Source organism: Canis lupus, chromosome 23 (genome assembly GCF_003254725.2).
Source record: "Canis lupus dingo isolate Sandy chromosome 23, ASM325472v2, whole genome shotgun sequence".
Taxonomy (NCBI): Eukaryota; Metazoa; Chordata; class Mammalia; order Carnivora; family Canidae; genus Canis; species Canis lupus.
In genome coordinates this window covers 8,063,931-8,081,633 of record NC_064265.1, presented here as the reverse complement: position 1 = coordinate 8,081,633, position 17,703 = coordinate 8,063,931, and the positions used below count along the sequence as shown (strand labels likewise).

At 36.1% G+C, this 17,703-nt stretch overlaps 1 protein-coding gene across 4 annotated transcripts in view; it reads right to left on the bottom strand.

Annotated features, from left to right (window-relative positions):
* OXSR1 (oxidative stress responsive kinase 1) overlaps positions 1-17,703 on the bottom strand; it is a 94,809-nt gene that overhangs the window by 23,588 nt on the left and 53,518 nt on the right. For all 4 annotated transcript variants that reach the window (XM_025461305.3, XM_025461304.3, XM_025461306.3 and 1 more), the window contains exons 6-8: positions 9,508-9,617; positions 5,933-6,034; positions 4,706-4,839 (exon numbers count right to left, since the gene is read on the bottom strand). In XM_025461305.3, the coding sequence (XP_025317090.1) occupies positions 4,706-4,839; positions 5,933-6,034; positions 9,508-9,617 (346 nt within the window). The remainder of the gene's footprint in view (positions 1-4,705; positions 4,840-5,932; positions 6,035-9,507; positions 9,618-17,703) is intronic.

Genomic DNA, 17,703 nt, shown 5'->3' with positions numbered 1-17,703 from the left:
AAATATATTTAACTTCACAAAGAGGAAATGGACCAAATGAAGTCTTATGTCTCTTAACATATGCCTGCCTGCCTGCCAGCCTTCAACTTCAAGAGACTCTACAAGTAATGTATATATTCTCCCAAATGAATCTCAACTCAGTTTTTAACTCAAATGTACAACTGGAATAAAGGCATCATCACTGTCAAATGTACAAATTTTTAGTATGACTGAGAATAAAGAATAAAAAATCCTACACTTAAGAGACTGGATCTGGTACACCGCACATCTACCACATAACCCTCTCTAAGGTTCTGTATTATCTGGTCAAGCCCCTGAAGGCAGTGGTTCTTAAACATGACTGCATTATAATAGCTAGGACTTTCAAGACAAATCCTGACATCCAGGCTATATCCTGTACCAATTAAAGCAGAATCTGTGGGGGAAAACCCATGCACTGGTAGTTTTGAAAACTCCTCGGGTGATGCTAATGGGCACTCATGCTGGAGAACCAGAGCCTCAAAGGATTACTGTACAGATTAAGAGAACAGATGTAAAAGTGTGATACAAATTGAAAGTAGACATTACCCTTCCTATTTTTTCATTCAGTCAGGATTTCATTATATTCAACAGTTTGTACAACATTGCTTTTTATGATTCATCCCTTTCTTCTAGGATCATTTCCTTCTTTCCAAAGAAAAACTTCTAGTTCTTGAAGTGATAAAATGTGGCTGGAAACTCTATTTTTGTCTGAAAAAATCTTGATTCCATAGTTATTCTTGAATAGTAGTTTGACTAGATGGAGAATTGTGGGTTAACAGTTATTTTCTCTCAGCATTGTTCCAGCATATTCTGGCCCCTAGGCCTTTACTGTTATTACTAAGAAAGTGGCAGTCAGTCTAACCTGCTATTTCTCAGTAGGTAATCTGCCCCCGTAGCTTGCATTTAATTTAACACATGCTCTTTGACTTTGTATCCGGTTTTGTGACCTGTGTACAAATGGAGAAAGGGAAATACTGCTTGGAATGCTGGGGGTGGGGTGGGGTGATTCTTTAATCTGAGAATATAGATATTTCATTAATTCTAGAAAATGCTCAGCCATTATTGCTTTTAATTTTGTTTCTCCCATTTTCTATCATCTCTCCTGGAAAGTCTATACATACATCTATATGTATATACATGTGCATGCACACACACTAAACCTTTCCATTCGATCCCCCATTCATCTTTCTTTTATATTTCCATTAACAAAAAATCTTTCTGTGCTGCATTCTGAGCAATTTCCTCAGTATACTGTAGTGTGATGAAGTTAAGAGCAGAAACTCCGTAGTTAAAACTGTATGGGTTGGAATTCTAGCTCCAACATTTATTAACTGTGTGACCTTGGGCAATGTCACATAACCTCTCTGTGACTCAGTTTCTTCATTTGTAAAACAGGAAATAACAGTGCCATCCTCATAGGTTTACTGTAAAAATTAAATGAGATGATATATGTGGTGTTTATAAAAGTACTTGGTAACTTATCAGTAGTCAATAAATTACCTCTTTTTTGTTTTATTGGCTGTTCTGTTTAACAATCTACTGAAGTTGTTTTGTTTTTTTAACGTAGAAATGTTCTGGGATCCCTGGGTGGCGCAGCGGTTTGGCGCCTGCCTTTGGCCCAGGGCGCGATCCTGGAGACCCGGGATCGGATCCCACATCGGGCTCCCGGTGCATAGAGCCTGCTTCTCCCTCGGCCTATGTCTCTGCCTCTCTCTCTCTCTCTCTCTCTCTCTCTCTGTGACTATCATAAATAAATAAAAATTGAAAAAAAAAACAAAAAAAACGTAGAAATGTTCTAAATAAGGTATAATTTTGATTTACAAACTGGAAATAAGATGTTCTATAGCTTCTAGATATTTTTCTTTTATCTTTTTAAATAATTTTAGGCTTACAGAAGAGATACAAAGATAGTAGAGTTCCTATATAACTGTCATCAGCTTCCCTCAATGTTAACATTTTACATAACCATGGTATAATTATCAAAAAAGTTAACTAAAAATATTAACATTGCTACAGACTTTAAAACATTAATATTGGTACAATATTATAAACTACAGGCTTTATTTAGATTTCCCGAATTTTGCACTAATATCCTTTTTCTGCTCCAGGATCTAGCCGTTTCACTTTTAGCCTTCATGTCTCCTTTATATCCTCCAATCTGTGAGACTTTCTCAGTCACCCCTTTCCTTACTCCTGAAGAGTGTTGTTAAGGGAGTTTATAGCACATTCCTCAATTTGGGTTTATCTGATGTTTTCTCATTACAGACTGAAGTGAAAAATTTGGGGAAGGAATACCTCGGAGGTGATATGCCCTCTGCCTTTTATCCTATCTGGGAGTATATAATCATCAGTTTGTCTTATTAGATGATGTTAAACTAGATCACTTGTGAAGGAGGTGTCCGCCAGGTGTCTCCACGTTAAAGCTATTTTTCCTTTTTCATCTTCTATTTATCAGAACACTAAGTCTAGTGTCAAGGGAATCTGCTAAGTTTTAAATTTTAGTTACTAGCAGCTCCATTTGTTTTGCTTTTTAGTCAAGTCATATTATTCTTTTTTTATGGTTTTGATTTCCTCCATTAGGATTTTAATTATTTTAAACATACTTATAGTCTTTTCAGGTATCTTTGCATCATCCAAAGTTCTTGGAGCACTAATCCTTCTGCTTGCTGTGTCTGCTGATTCTAGTCTGCTATGTTTGCTGACTCTAGTCTGCTGTGTATTTTATAATTTCAGCTTGAGATCTCTTCAGGGCATTACTTGCAGGAATCTCATCGATCTGGAATTTGGAACAATTCAAACGGTCCAGTTTTCTAATTGCTTCTGCCAGAAATAAAACTGGCTTGGCAATAATTTTTTTTATTCTTTAATTTGGTGGGTTCCTGGATAATATGGGTCGTATAAATTCAGACTCTCAACTTACAGAATGTCCAGGTCAGAGGACTGGATTATTCAGGAGAGATTTGTGTTTTTGTGATGATGGTCATATATTTTGTCTTCTGGTCTGTCCTTTTACTCAGAAGGCTGACTTGAAAAGGTGCTAGCCATAAACAGGGATCTCAGTTCAGAATCCCCATTGGCTACGGCCCAATATTTCATTTCCAGCCCCCATATGGAAGTTAGAAATCTAACCGAGCGTGTTATTAGAATGAAGAGTGTCCCACTGAGGGTAGCTACAGGATTAGCTCATGGTATTTCTTCTCTGAGTTAGGTCTTCCTTATTATTTCTAGCACTCAAGGGCCTCCCTTTAATTGCAACCTTATCTCTGGATTTGGTTTTGTAAATTTGACAAATTTATTCAGCATTTCTAGGTATTTGTAACAAAAGAATTGTTATTCTAGTCAATTAAGCAGAAGCAAAAGTGTTCCCTATCTTTTATACCAATTTATTCAGAAATAGGAAAAAAGTTCTAACAGCAGAGGTTTGAACTTTGCTACCTGTTTTCTTACCCTTTCCAGTATTTCCAACAGTAAATTCTGAAGCCTCATGAAATATACTAAAGACATGACTAAGGATGTCAAATAAAATATTTATTTTTGTTATCATTAGAGAAATCAAAATTTAAAAATTCTCAGTGCTAAAAAAATGAGTGAAATATATATGCGAAATAGAAAAATGAGATACAGTGGAAACAGCCCTAGCTAAGGAATCAGAGATTTTTTTTTTATGAAGGTTTTATTTATTTATTCATGAGAGACACAGAAAGAGGCAGAGACACAGGCAGAGAGGGAGGAGAAGCAGGCTTCATGCAAGGAGCCCAATGTGGGACTCGATCCCAGGAATCCAGGATCAGTCCCTGAGCCAGCTTTCAGAAATTTTGGATTCAAGTCCCATCTCAATAACTAGGTAGAGGTGGCTGACCTCAAAGATAAAATGCTGACTCAATGACTTCCTACATCTATTTGATTCTGTTTAATTCATAAAGATACATACCTTAGATTATCATATTTATTCACTTACTTGCCATCCAATCTGTCTAGTGTTACAAGTAAGTGCTTTGCATTTTTGGTCTACTCATTAAAATATCTTTCCAACAAGGCAATACATATGATTATTTGGCATTAGATATAACATTTGCTATGTGTATTTCTTTTATTATTAAAATTATAAACAGTATTAAAATAATTGCTTATGACTTTTAATACAAATTGAAAACAAGCTATCCCACTAACATGGGATTTTATTAACACAGAATTCACAACATATAAATTTTTAAAAAGTTAACCAGGGCAGCCCAGGTGGCTCAGCGGTTTAGCGCCGCCTTCAGCCCAGGGTCTGATCCTGGAGTCCCGGGATCGAGTCCCATGTCAGGTCCCTGCATGGAGCCTGCTTCTCCCTCTGTCTGTGTCTCTGCCTCTCTCTCAATCTCTCTCTCTCTCTGTTTCTTATGAATAAATAAATAAAATCTTAAAAAAAAATTAACCAGGAAAAAAAAAATTAACCAGGAAACATGAATTTTAGAATATGCCATATACTAAAAAGAAGGGAGAAAGTTAATTCATTCATTTCCAATCTAGTTGTAACAGTCTCTCTATATTTTTTCTAAAGTTTGTATTCAAGTAGATATAAATATATTTGCATACACACAAATAATTTACTTCACATGAATTTATGTATGTACTAGACTTCCCACAATGGTTTACAATATTAGATGAAGAGAAACATAAGCTTTAACTCATATTTTACCTTTTTTCCGGATCCTTTTGAAGGCACAATGAAATCATTTTCCTAAATGATTTTCCATATTTTTTCAGCATTTCTTTGTCTTGAACACCAGTTTCCAAAGAAGGAGGATCATTTTGTAGTGTCAGCATTAGAACCTGGAAGAATTTTCAATATAATATAAACTTCTGACAACTCAGTAAAGTATTGTGGCCAGAAGTCTTCAGTATAAACAGCTTCTCAACACATAAGCAGTTCACTACTGGACTAGTTATTGGAACTCAGAGTTATTTGGATATTTTCCACACAAATAATATCCTACAGATAGCTGGCTTCCCAGGTGAAATGCCCACAAGGGCCCAACTGTATCAGCACTGAATGACCTTTAGTTAGAACCCTTTCTTCATGTCCTCTGTTTCCATTTTTATACTGCCAAACCATAAAAAAAAATTTTAATCACAACAAATATAAGAATAAAACTCAATCAAGTAATAAATAATAAAATAATAAAAATAAATAATAAATATATAAAGCCATAGCAAAATTAAAAATGTGATCTTGCTGATTTTATTTATTCATAGCTCTGTTTTAACGTGACCCCTTATAATCTGGCCTTCTCTTCCAGAACTCCTCAGCCACTTCTATCACAGAAATCACTGATGATGCCTAGGTAACAGCCTTTTTTAGTTCTCACTCCTCCTACCTTCTCTGCAGTAACTGACAATTTTGATTATTCTGTCCATCCTAAGTCTCTTCCTTCTTTTTGACTTTCATGGCAACATACTAGCTTGATGCACGTAGGTATTAGTCATGAAGGTCATATTTACATAGTGGGATTTAGGGTGATTTTTTTATTCTGTGTGACTTTTTTATAAAAGCACAAGCCAATTTCCAAACACATAATCAACAGTAAAGAATAAAAGGGGGCTGTAGTCAGAATTAATACATGCTTTTCAGATTCAATTTATATTTACTGAAATGATATCACTAAAGCATAGAGGTATTTCTCATTCTGAGCAAACAGGCTAACATGTATGTCTGGGCTACAATTACAGGACTCACTGCCTGCATATAAACCTCATTTCCTCCCCCAACTCCTTTTAAAAAATAAACCATTCCTTTAGCCTCAAAATAGCTTCCCACTTTACAGTTTTAAAAACTCATCCTTCTCAAATCCATTTATTCCTAGGAGCAGGCTCTGAAAAGAAACTGGGACATGAGCTAGAGTGGTATTTTGACTATGAACTTCACCTTCATTGGGGGATACTTATGATAAGGAGCCGCCCCTGTGGCCAGTTCAATTGCTGTGATCCCGAAACTCCAGATGTCAGCTTTGAAATCATAGCCTCGGACCTGTAAAGAACATAAAGATGTACATGGTTATTTTTAACACCCTAAAAGCACTTTAACTTAATTCAATTTATTTTTGTTAGTAATGTCTACACCCAATGTGGGGCTTGAACCCATGACCCTAAAATCAAGTGTAGTATGTCCTTCTGGCTGAGCCAGCAGGCACCTCTAAAAAGCACTTTTAAAAGGTACCTTCTAATATGTATCAAGAACCATGGAAGCATTCATAAGCTTTTTTTTTTTTTTAAGATTTATTTATTCATAATAGAGAGAGGCAGAGACACAGGAAAGGGAGAAGCAGGCTCCACGCAAGGAGCCCGACGTGGGATTTGATCCCGGGTCTCCAGGATCACGTCCTGGGCTGAAGGCAGCGCTAAACCGCTAAGCCACCTGGGCTGCCCAGTTCATAAGCTTTAAACCATGAAAATAATCTAGGTAAAAGCCAAAGGTACTTGATAACAGAAGAAAAAAGAAAAAGCAATCTGAATGAACATTCCCCAACAAAGGGGAAATTATTAAGTATGGAATATTCACTTAAATGTTATATAGTCAACTAAAAGCTATGTAAATGAATTTTATATGAAAATATGGAAAACCACTCATGATACAGCATTTATGAAGAAAAAAGAACACAAAATTCTTCACAAGTTTTGATACTTATTACAGAAGTATATAATCTGTTCATTTTTTAGAAAAAGGATAGAACTAGAACATAATTATTAGGCAGTAGTGCTAAGTCTTTCGCTTTCCAAATTTTCTGATATGGTATTATCACCTGAATTTTTATAAATGAAAAAGGATACAAGGGGTATGAATATTTTCAAAGTTGATGTGAAAATATTGCGAAATTTCTGTCCTTTTATACTGCCATGAAAACATTATAAAATTAAATATTTTCATTTTCTATTCTAAGCAACACAGAAGAAACAGGTAGGAGGAGTGTATGGTTTGAGACCTGAAATTGAAGCTCCATATAATATGCTGCCTTGACATCTGGCAAAAGTAAGTGGGCCTCTAATGAACTAAATGCAAGTTCCCCACCTCTCCCCAGTCTTCTAAGGATAAGGTCCCTTGCCCAACAACCCTGCTTATTAACTGGGCCAGGCCAAGTTCTTGCTCAGGCTTGAGTAGCAGATTTCAGCTCCCTAACAGCCCTCAGAATTATTCAAACAAGCCAGTCACCCTCACAAGGAATCTGGAAACCAAGAGGCACCTCACTCTCTTGATACTATAAAGGCTGTTTCCCATGGCAACTGTTTATTCACTCTCTTTCGGAGTGCAGCCCTCCGTGTGATGTGTAGTGTGGTCCTCCCTGCAGCTGTGTGTGTACGTGACTAATAAACTGCTGTCAGTCTCACCAGTCCGATGTCAGGTGTTCAGCATCTGCAGAGTGGGAGTGCTTCCCACCAAAAGCATGAATACAGGTATTACATACAACAGAGTTAAAATTAAAAGTGAATTCAGTTCTCCATACTGACTTTGATATACTTAAAAGACATTTACATAAAACATCTATAGGAAGCTAGAAACCTCCATCTAGAGGCTTAGGAAATAAGACTGGCATGGATATAAGTTAGAAAACATAATAGGTGGGGGCCACCTGGTTGGCTCAGTTAGTAGAGCATACAATTCTTGATCCTGGGGTTGTGGGTTCAAGCCCCACCTTGGGTGTAGAGATTATTTAAAAATAAAAACTTAAAAAAAATAAAAAAATAAAAAAAAATAAAAACTTTAGGTGGGGGTGCCTGGGTGGCTCAGTCAGTTAAGCATCTCAGTCTTGATTTTGGCTCAGGTGATGATCTCAGGGTCATGAGATCAAACCCTGCATTGGGCTCTGCACTGAGAGTCTGCTTATCCCTCTCCTGGCTCGGTCACGCTCCCTGTCTCAGATAAATAAAACCTTAAAAAAAATCTTTAGCGGGGCAGCCCTGGTGGCGCAGCGGTTTAGCACCGCCTGCAGCCTAAGGCGTGATCCTGGAGACCCTGGATCGAGTCCCACTTCCTGCATGGAGCTTGCTTCTCCCTCTGCCTGTGTCTCTGCCTCTCTCTCTCTCTCTCTCTGCAACTCTATGAATAAAAAAAAAAAAATCTTTCGGGGCACCTGGCTGGCTCAGTTTGTAGAGCACACAACTCTCAATCTCAGGGTTGAGTTTAAGCCCCCCCACTGCTGTGGAGCCTACTTAGAAACGAATGAATGAATGAGCGAGTGGATAAATCTTTAAAAAGAGGACACAAAAAACTAAAAAGAAAATATAATAGGTAGGAAGTGGAGATAAGACTAACTAGTGAGAGAAGAATTTAAGAACGAGGTCCGGGGAAATAAAAGGAAAGGCAGAAAAAAAGTCAGAGACACAGCCTGGCTCGAGAGGTAGGGGAAGAATGAGCAAACTACACTAGGGAAGCTAAAGACGTAAGTAAAGGTGGAAATGATCAACTATTTCAAATGACAAGAGAACACTGTTGACAAGGAATAAGAAATAAGCACTGATTTGAGAATTAGCAGAGTTTCCGTAAGATGATTAGATGAGCAACATCCGACTGTAGTTGTTGGAGAACAAACGGGAAATGTGGTTGTGGGCAAAACTAGTCCTTCAAGAACCATAGCAGTGAAACTACATGTACAAAGATTAGGTCATTTAATTTGTAACATGGAAACTATTAAGCCAATCTTCATTATATTATTCCTTAGATCATATGTGGCATAAATCTTTAGTTTCATATATCATTTGTAAAGAGCTATTGGTTTGTATTTCCCAAAGTTCCCAAAGTTAACCTTGCACTCGTATCCTCTACTTTTCAAAGTTCCCATTAAGCCATTTGGCTTATATGAAAGATCTATGGTAGTACGTGTTTACGCCATCAAAAGAAATTGGAAGAGGATTTTCACTTTTACAAAAAAAGTGAAAATGACATTCGGTATTTGCTTTCTAGTCAGCTATTATAGAGGAAGTGCCCATACCGAGCAGTGAGACTGGTGTCACCAGGCTCCTTCCCAAGGAACTACACTCAGCATCAGGCCACCATAGCTTTCAACTGTGAGCATCTATGCTTTATCTCAATTTATTTTGTGTGTTCAATAGCAAGATACATTCTGTGGTATCAGAAAGGCCTAAATGAGGTTATTTTGGGGTCTGGGGATGCTATAAAATTTTTACAAATAAATTAGTGGTAATTGGGAGGAGGGCGGGGGGTGGGGGTGAATGGTGACGGGCACTGAGGGGGGCACTTGACGGGATGAGCGCTGGTTGTTATTTTGTATGTTGGTAAATTGAACAATAAAAAATAAATTTATTATTGAAAAAAATAAATTAGTGGTAATTTCTTCTTTGCTTTGTACCATTTCAGCTTACAAAAGGTTTCACAGAACAAACTACTTTCCATTAGTAGGGGAACCTGTACACCAACCAAAAGCAGACACTACTCTGTTTTCCACCATTCTGCACAAAACCATACACCATTTAAAAAAGACAAAGTACCTGTTCCATAACTTCAGGTGCCATCCAGCAAGGAGTTCCAACAAAGGTCTTTCTCACTTTATTTCGGGTAATATCACCACCAGTTGCTAAAAAAGCACTAACCCCAAAGTCTGAAATAGATACAAGACCAAGGTATTAGAACTAACACAGATGGGTAGGAAAATGACATAGTTTTACATAAAAACAACATGACATTTTCTTTTTTCCACTGAAATTCTTGACTAAATTAAGGTCCCTCATTCCACTCTCCACCCTCACACATCACTATCTCAGTAGATTTTCCTCCTTGCTCCAATCCATTCTTATTAGCACCCTTCCAGACTAAAACTCTGTACCCATTACACAATAATTCCCCATTCTCCTTCTCCCCAGCCATTGGCAACCACCATTCTAGCTTTCTGCCTCTATGATTTTGAATACTCTAAGGACCTCGTATAAGTAAAATCATACAATATTATTTGTTTTTTGTAGCTGAGTTATTTTACTTAGCATAATGTCCTTGATGTTTATCCATCTAGTAGCATATTACAGAATTTGTTTCCTTTATAGGCCAAATACTATCCCATTGTATCAATTTTCCCAATACCACTTATTGAAGAGACTGTCCTTTCCCCATTGTATATTCTTCGCTATTTGTAAATAATACTGCTGTGATCATGCACATTTCTTTTTGAGTTAGTGTTTTCATTTTCCTTGAATACCCATAAGTGGAATTGCTAGATAATACAACAGATCTATTTTTAAGTTTCTGAGGCACCTCCATATTGTTTTCCATTGGCTGCACTGATTTACATTCCCATGGACAGCACATAAGGTACTGGTTTTTCCACATCCTTGCTAATGCTTGTTGATTCCAGTCTTTTTGGAATAGAATAACCATTCTAACAGGTGTGAGATGTTATCTCGATGTGTGTGAGGATCTCATTTGTATTTCCCTAGTAATTAATGATGTAGAACATCTTTTCAATTTATCTGTTGGCAATCTGTATGTCTTCTTTGGAGAAATGTCTATTCAGATCTTCTGCCCATTTCTTAAATGTATTTTTCAGTTTTTGATATTGGGTTGTACAAATTCTTTATGTATTTTGGATACCAGTCCCTTACCAGATATATGATTCACAAATATTTTTTCCCACTCAGTAGGATGCCTGTTCATTTTGCTGATTTTCTTTGCTGTGCAGATATTTAGTTTGATACTCCTATTTGTTCATTTTTGCCTTAGTTACTTTTGCTTTTGGTGTCAGTTTCAAGACCTAGATCAAGGGGCCTGCCATCCATGTTCCCTAGGTATTTTATGATTTCATGTCTTACACTGAAGTCAATTTTTGCATATGATATAAGATGGTGCTCTAGTTTCATTCTTTTATATGTGGTTGTTTAATCTTCCCAATATCATTTATTGAAGAGACTATCCTTTCCCCATTGTATACTCTTGACTCCTTTATGATAAATTGCTTGTTTGTGTTTTCTGATGGAGCTTTAGGGTATGCTATATTTAGTATCATGTCATCTGCAAACAGTGACAGTTTTACTTCTTGCTTTCTAAATTGGATGCCTTTAATTTCTTTTTCTTGCCTAACTCCTCTGGCTAGTACTTCCAATACTATAGTGAGAATGGGCATCTTTGTCTTGCTCATGATCTTAAAGGAAATGCTTTCAGTTTTCTACCATTAAGTATAATGTTAGCTGTGGGCTTATCATACATAGCCTTTATTATGTTGAGGTATGTCCCTCTATACTGGCTTTATAGAGAAAAATACATGTATGTTGAATTTTGTTATATGCTTTTACTGCATCTGTTGAAATGATAATTTTTATCCTTCATTTTGTTAATGTGGTATATCATACTAATTTGCAGATTTTGAACAATCCTTGCATCCCTGACATAACCACTACATCAAGGTGGATGGTCCTTTTAATGTATTACCGAACTGAGTTTACTAATATATTTTTTTATGATTTTATTTATTTATTCATGAAAGACACAGAGAGGCAGAGACACAGGCAGAGGGAGAAGCAGGCTCCCTGTGGGAAGCCCAATGCAGGACTCAATTCCAGGACCCCAGGATCACGCCCTGAGCCAAAAGCAGACGCTCATCCACTGAGCCACCTAGGCATCCCAAGTTTACGAATATTTTTGTTGAAGACTTTTGCATCTATGTCCATCAGAGTGATTTTCTTTTCTTGTGCCATTCTTGTCTGGTTTTGGTATCAAGGTAATGCTGGCCTCATAAAATATGTTTTAAAAAGTACCTGCCTCGGGCAGCCCTGGTGGCACAGCGGTTTAGCGCCACCTGCAGCCCAGGGTGTGATCGTGGAGACCTGGGATTGAGTCCCATGTGGGACTCCCTGAATGGAGCCTGCTTCTCCCTCTGCCTGTGTCTCTGCCTCTCTCTCTCTCTGTGTGTCTCTCATGAATAAATAAAATCTTTAAAAATAAAAAAATAAAAAGTTCCCCCCCTTACTATTTTTTGGAAGAGACTGAGAAGGATTAGTATCAATTCTTTCAATGTTTGGTAGAATTCACCAGTGAGGCTGTCTGGTACCGGACTTTAACTTGTTGGGAGGTTTATGATTCCTGATCCAATCTCTTTACTAGTAATTGGTCTGCTCAGTCTTTCTAATGCATCATGATTCAGTCTTGTAGGTTGTGTGTTTCCAGAAATTTATCCATTTCTTCTAAATTGCCCAATCTGTTAGCATATAATTGTTCATAATAGTCTCTTGCCCTTTCTATAATATCAGTTGTAACTTCTCTTTCATTTTTTTTTCATTTCTCATTTTATTTACTTAAATCCTTTTTCTTGGTGAATCTAAGCTAAACATTTGCCAATTTTGTTTATCTTTTCAAAGAACTAGCTTAATTTCAATGATCTTTTCTATTGTCATTATGTAGTCTCTATTTCATTTATTTCTGTTCTAGTCTTTGTTAATTCCTTCCTTCTGCTAACCAGGTTTCATTTTTTTCTTTTTTTTTTTTTTCTAGTTCCTTGAGATATAAAGTTGCTTGAGACTTTATTTCTTGGGGTAAGCATTATCACTATGAACTTCCCTCTTAGAACCAAGAAATAGGTGATTCAAGGGGTAGGGAGAAGAAATGCTTTTGATGCATCCAATAAATATGGTATGTTACATTTCCATTTTCATTTGTCACAAGGTATTTTTTAGTTTCTTCACTGACCCATTGGTTGTTCAGTAGCATGTTGTTTAATCTCCAAATATTTGTAAATTTTCCCATTTTCTTCACATAAATTTCTAGTTTCATACCACTATAGAAAAAAATGCTTGATTTGATTTCAGGCCTCTTAAATTTATTAAGACTTATTTTGTGGCCTAACATATGATCTGTCTTGAAAAATGTTCCATGTGTACTTGAGAAAAATGTGTATTCTGTTGCTTTGGGATAGAATGTTTTATAAATGTACGTTAAGTCTATCTGATCTAACGTTATTATTTAAAGCTGATGTTTCCTTCTTGATTTTCTGTCTAAATCATCTATCCACTGATTTAAATGGGAGTATTAAAGCCCCTTACTCTTACAGTATTACTGTTTATTTCTTCTGTTAGGTCTAATAATATTTACTTTACATAATTAGATGCTTCCATGTTGGGTGCACAAATATTTACAGACGTTTTATCTTTTCAGACTGACCCCTTTATGAATATGTAATGCCTTTCTTTATTTATGGTCTTTGTTCTAGAGTCTACTTTGTCTGATACATCTACTTGACTTGTGATTTTTGTCATTTGAATCTTCTCTTTTTCCCTAGTTCATCAAGGTGAAGGTTTGTCAATTTTGGTGATCTTTCAAAGAATCACCTCTCTACTGCATTTCTTTTTTTTTTTTTTTCTACTGCTTTTCTTTTTCTTATCTCTTCTCTAAATTTTGTTATTTTCTTCCTTCTGTTAAGTGTTGGGTTTAGTTTTTCTAGTTCCTTGAGGCATAAAGTAAGATGGTTGGTTCGCTATCTTATTTTTTAAATAAAGTGTCTCTAGCTATAAACTTGCCCTTTGGCAATACTTTTGCTATGACCCAGAAGTTCTGATATATTGTGATTCTGTTTTCATTCATCTCTAAGTATTTTTTAATTTCCCTTGTGAAACTTTCCTTTATCCATTGGTTGAGTGTGTGTTGTTTAATTTCTGCAAATTTGTAAAATTTTTAGTCATCTGCTATTAATTTCTAACTATCCACAGCAGTCAGATGAAGTATTTTGTATCTTTTGAAGTAGTAGTATCTTTTCAATATATCTTTTAACAGTATCTTTTAAAATCTGTTGGGACTTGGGGTGCCTAGGTGGCCCAGTTGGTTAAGCAGCCAACTCCTGGTTTTAGCTCAGGTTATGATCTCATGATCCTCCTGGGATCAAGCCCCACGTAGGGATCTACACTCAGCAAGGAGGTGTCTGCTTCAGGATTCTCTCACTCCCTCCCTCCCCCCACCCCCCACCCCGGCTCATGCACACTCTTTCTCTCTCTAAAATAAAGAAATAAATTTTAATAAAAATAAAATAAAATCTATTGGGACTTAATATGCAGTCTAACATGGTCTACACCATGTGTACTTGAGAAGAAGGTGTATCTCAATCCTGTTGAGTTGTTAGCTCTAGGTGTGTAGTGTATTGTATTAAGTCTTTCATTTCCTTAATCCTGCCTGTTGTATCCATTTTTGTGAATGGAATATTGAAGTCTCCAACTACTAATGTGGAGCTATCTAGTTCTAGTTCTCCCTTCAGTTCTGTCAGTATTTCCTTCATATATTTTGTTGGTATGTTATTATGTGTACAAATAATAATTGTTATATCTTTTTGCTGTACTGAAACTTTATTAATAGGTAAAGTCTTTGTTTTGTAACCCTTTTTGACTTAAGGTTTATTTTCCCTGATATTAAAATAGCTACCTCTGTTCTCTTTTGGTTACTATTTGCATGGAATAACCTTTTGCCATCCTTCCACTTTCAACGTATTTGTATCTGGGATCTAAAGTGAGTCCCTTATAGACAGTATATAGTTGGATTAAGTATTATGATCTGTTTTGCCAATCTCTGTCTTTTGATTGGAGAGTTAATCCATTTACATTTGAAGCAATTACTGATAAGGAAGGACTGACTTCTGTCATTGTTCTATTTGTTTCCCATATGTCTTCTTGCTTTTTTGTCTCTCATTTCCTGCATTACTTTTCTGTTCAGTTGACTTTTTGTTGTGAAATGCTTAGTTTTCTTTCTCATTTCTGTTTATATTCCATAACTATTTATTTTTTGGTTACTAGAGATTACATTTAGCATTCTAAAGTTATAACACTCTAATATGAATTTATACTAGCCTAGGAGATGTCTGGCTGGCTCAGTCAATACAGCCTGAACTCTTGATCTCGGGGTCATGAGTTCAAGCCTCATGTTGGATATAGAGATCACTTAATTGAAAAAAAAAAAAAAGTTATTTTTTTCCAAAAAAATCTTGAATTTATAACAGCCTAACTTCAGTAACACAAAATCTCTTCTTTATAGCACTATTCCCACCCTTGCTGGTTACTCTCACAAAATTACATCTTAACACATTGTGTGCTCAAAACGATGAATTGATTAACTCTTAAGTTCATTGGTCTCTTAAGTAGCAAACGTATTTTGGATTTACAAACTAGTTAACAGTAATATTTTTTTTTTTTTTTTTTTTTTTTTTAGTAATGTAGTCATGCAGGAAAAAAGAAGTGAAGCAAGTTGCTGTCTAGTATCCTTTTGTTCCACTTTGCAGGACTCCTGTGAGCATTTCTTGCAGGCATATCTATCAGAAACAAATTTCTTCAGCTTTTGTTTATCTGGCAATGTCTTGATTTATTCCTCACTTTCAAGGATAGTTTTACCAGATATAGGATTCTTAACTATGTTTTCTTTTACTGCTTGGAATACATTGGCCCACTGCCCTCTGGCCTCCAAAGTTTCCAATGAGACATCTGCTGACAGCCATATTGAGGATCCCTAGTATGTGATGAGTCACTCCTATCTTCTTGCTTGTAAGATTCTTTTTCTTTGGCTTTCATAAGTTTGATTATAAGGTATCTCTGTAGATCACTTAGAGCTCATCTTACTTGGAGATCACTGAGATTCTTGGATATTTATATTCATATTCTCCATCAAGTTTCAACAGTTTACAGCCATTATTTATTCAAATATTCTCTACCCATTTCTCTCTCATCCTTCTGGAACTTCCCACATGTATATTGGTCTGCTTGATGGTGTCCAACAGGTCCCTTGAGCTCTGTTCACTTTTCTTCAATCTTTGTCCTTTCTTCCCTTAGACACTGTAATTTCCATTTTCCTGCCTTCAAATTCATCAATTCTTTTTTCAGCCAGTTCAAATCTGCATTTGCATCCTTCTAGTAAGCTTTTCACTTCATAATACAAACTACTGTACCTTTTAGCTCCAGAATCGTTTTTGTTCTTAGGTTCTTTTTCCTTATTGGTAGTTCCATTTTATCCATACTTGTTTTCTTGAGTTTATTCATATCTTCCTTTATTTTTGTTAGTAGATCTCTTATCAAAGTTTTTTCATTTGATAGAGAGACCATTTTTATTATTCGTTTCCTTTGAATGGACTATACTTTACTGTTTCATTGAATACCCTGTGATTTTTTTGTTGAAAATTGGACAATTGAGTCTAATGATGTGGTTCTTCTAGAAATCAGATTATCTCCCTCTCCCAAAGTTTGATGCTTTTTTTTGTTGTAAATTGTTTTTATTTTGGTTGTTATAGATTATTTCTGTGTCAAGCATCAGCCTGAAGTATAAGCAAGCTCTTCTTAGGACTTTTTTGCACCTTTTCCTGTCATATGCAATCATTTTCCAGTTTTCCCCACCAATGTAGTTATTTTTTAATGTCTGGCTCCAAAAATGGGAAGAAGAGAAAAATGAAGGGAAGGAAAAACAGGTGTTGCTCTATTAAATCCCGTAGAGGGGAGAGAGTGCCACACCAATGGTTGTCTGCCTCTTTATCTGTACCAATGTGATCAGAAGCAGCAATCAATGATCAGAGCACAGATCCATGATATTTGGAAGACAGAGTCCATTTTGCCCACGGTGGGTTCCAAAAGTTCTGTGCAAGTTGCTCCAAAAACAGGTGCCCAGCTGCCTGCCAGGAGACTGATGGCTGGGGGATATATAGCTCTGAAATTGATTGAAATTAACTGCAATTTATCTTCTAAGTCTTCTCCTAGAACTTACATACCTTCTGAGGAACTGCAAAATTATAGAACAGTTATATCAAACAGATTCTGCTGGTTTAGTTGTCGTCTAGCTGTGGAGAGATTCCAGGTGCTTTCCACTTCACCATCTTCCCAGAATCCTCTCTTCTTTAGTTTTTTGCCACTTGGGTTTACTTTTCTAACAATATAGCATACTTGTGCTTGGTTTTGAACCTATATAAACGAATTCATATGCTATATATTCTATTTTGACTGTTTTCTTTCACCTTATCTTTTTATACCTTATTAATGCTTTTGAATGTAGTTGTAGTTCCATCTACATTCATCACTATATAGTATTCTAATACATATATTAACCATAATTTATTTATATTTATCCATTCTATTAATGAAGGATGTTGGACTGTTTCAAACTTTTAATGCTTATGAGCACTATGGCACATATAAGCATCATTTTCTCTAGGCCATACACCGAGAAGCCAAAGTTTTAGGGTATGCATACTTCAACTTAATATAGTGTTTGCACTAATTTATTCTCCCACTATAGGAATATGAGATTTTTCTTTGCTCTACAATGACACTAACAACTGTGGTGTCAGATGTTTTTGCCTGTCAGCCAATGTAACTTGGCATCCCAATGTTATTTTACAAGCATACCTTGTTTTTTACTCCTTCACCTTACTTAGACTTCACAAATACTGTGTTTTTTAAAAACTGAAGGTCTATTGCAACCCTGCTTTAAACAAGTCTACTAGCACAATTTTTCCAACATTTGCTTCCTTCTTGTCTCTGTCACATTTTCATAACTCTTGCAATATTTCAAAATTTTTCATTATTATTGTATTTCTTATGGTGAATCTGTGATTAATGATTTTTTATGTTACTACTGTAATTGTTTTGGGGGCACCTCAAACCAGGCAAACTTAATAAATGTTGTATGTGTTTTAAATGCTCCACCAACCAGCCATTCTCCCATATCTTTCCCTCTCCTTCAGGCCT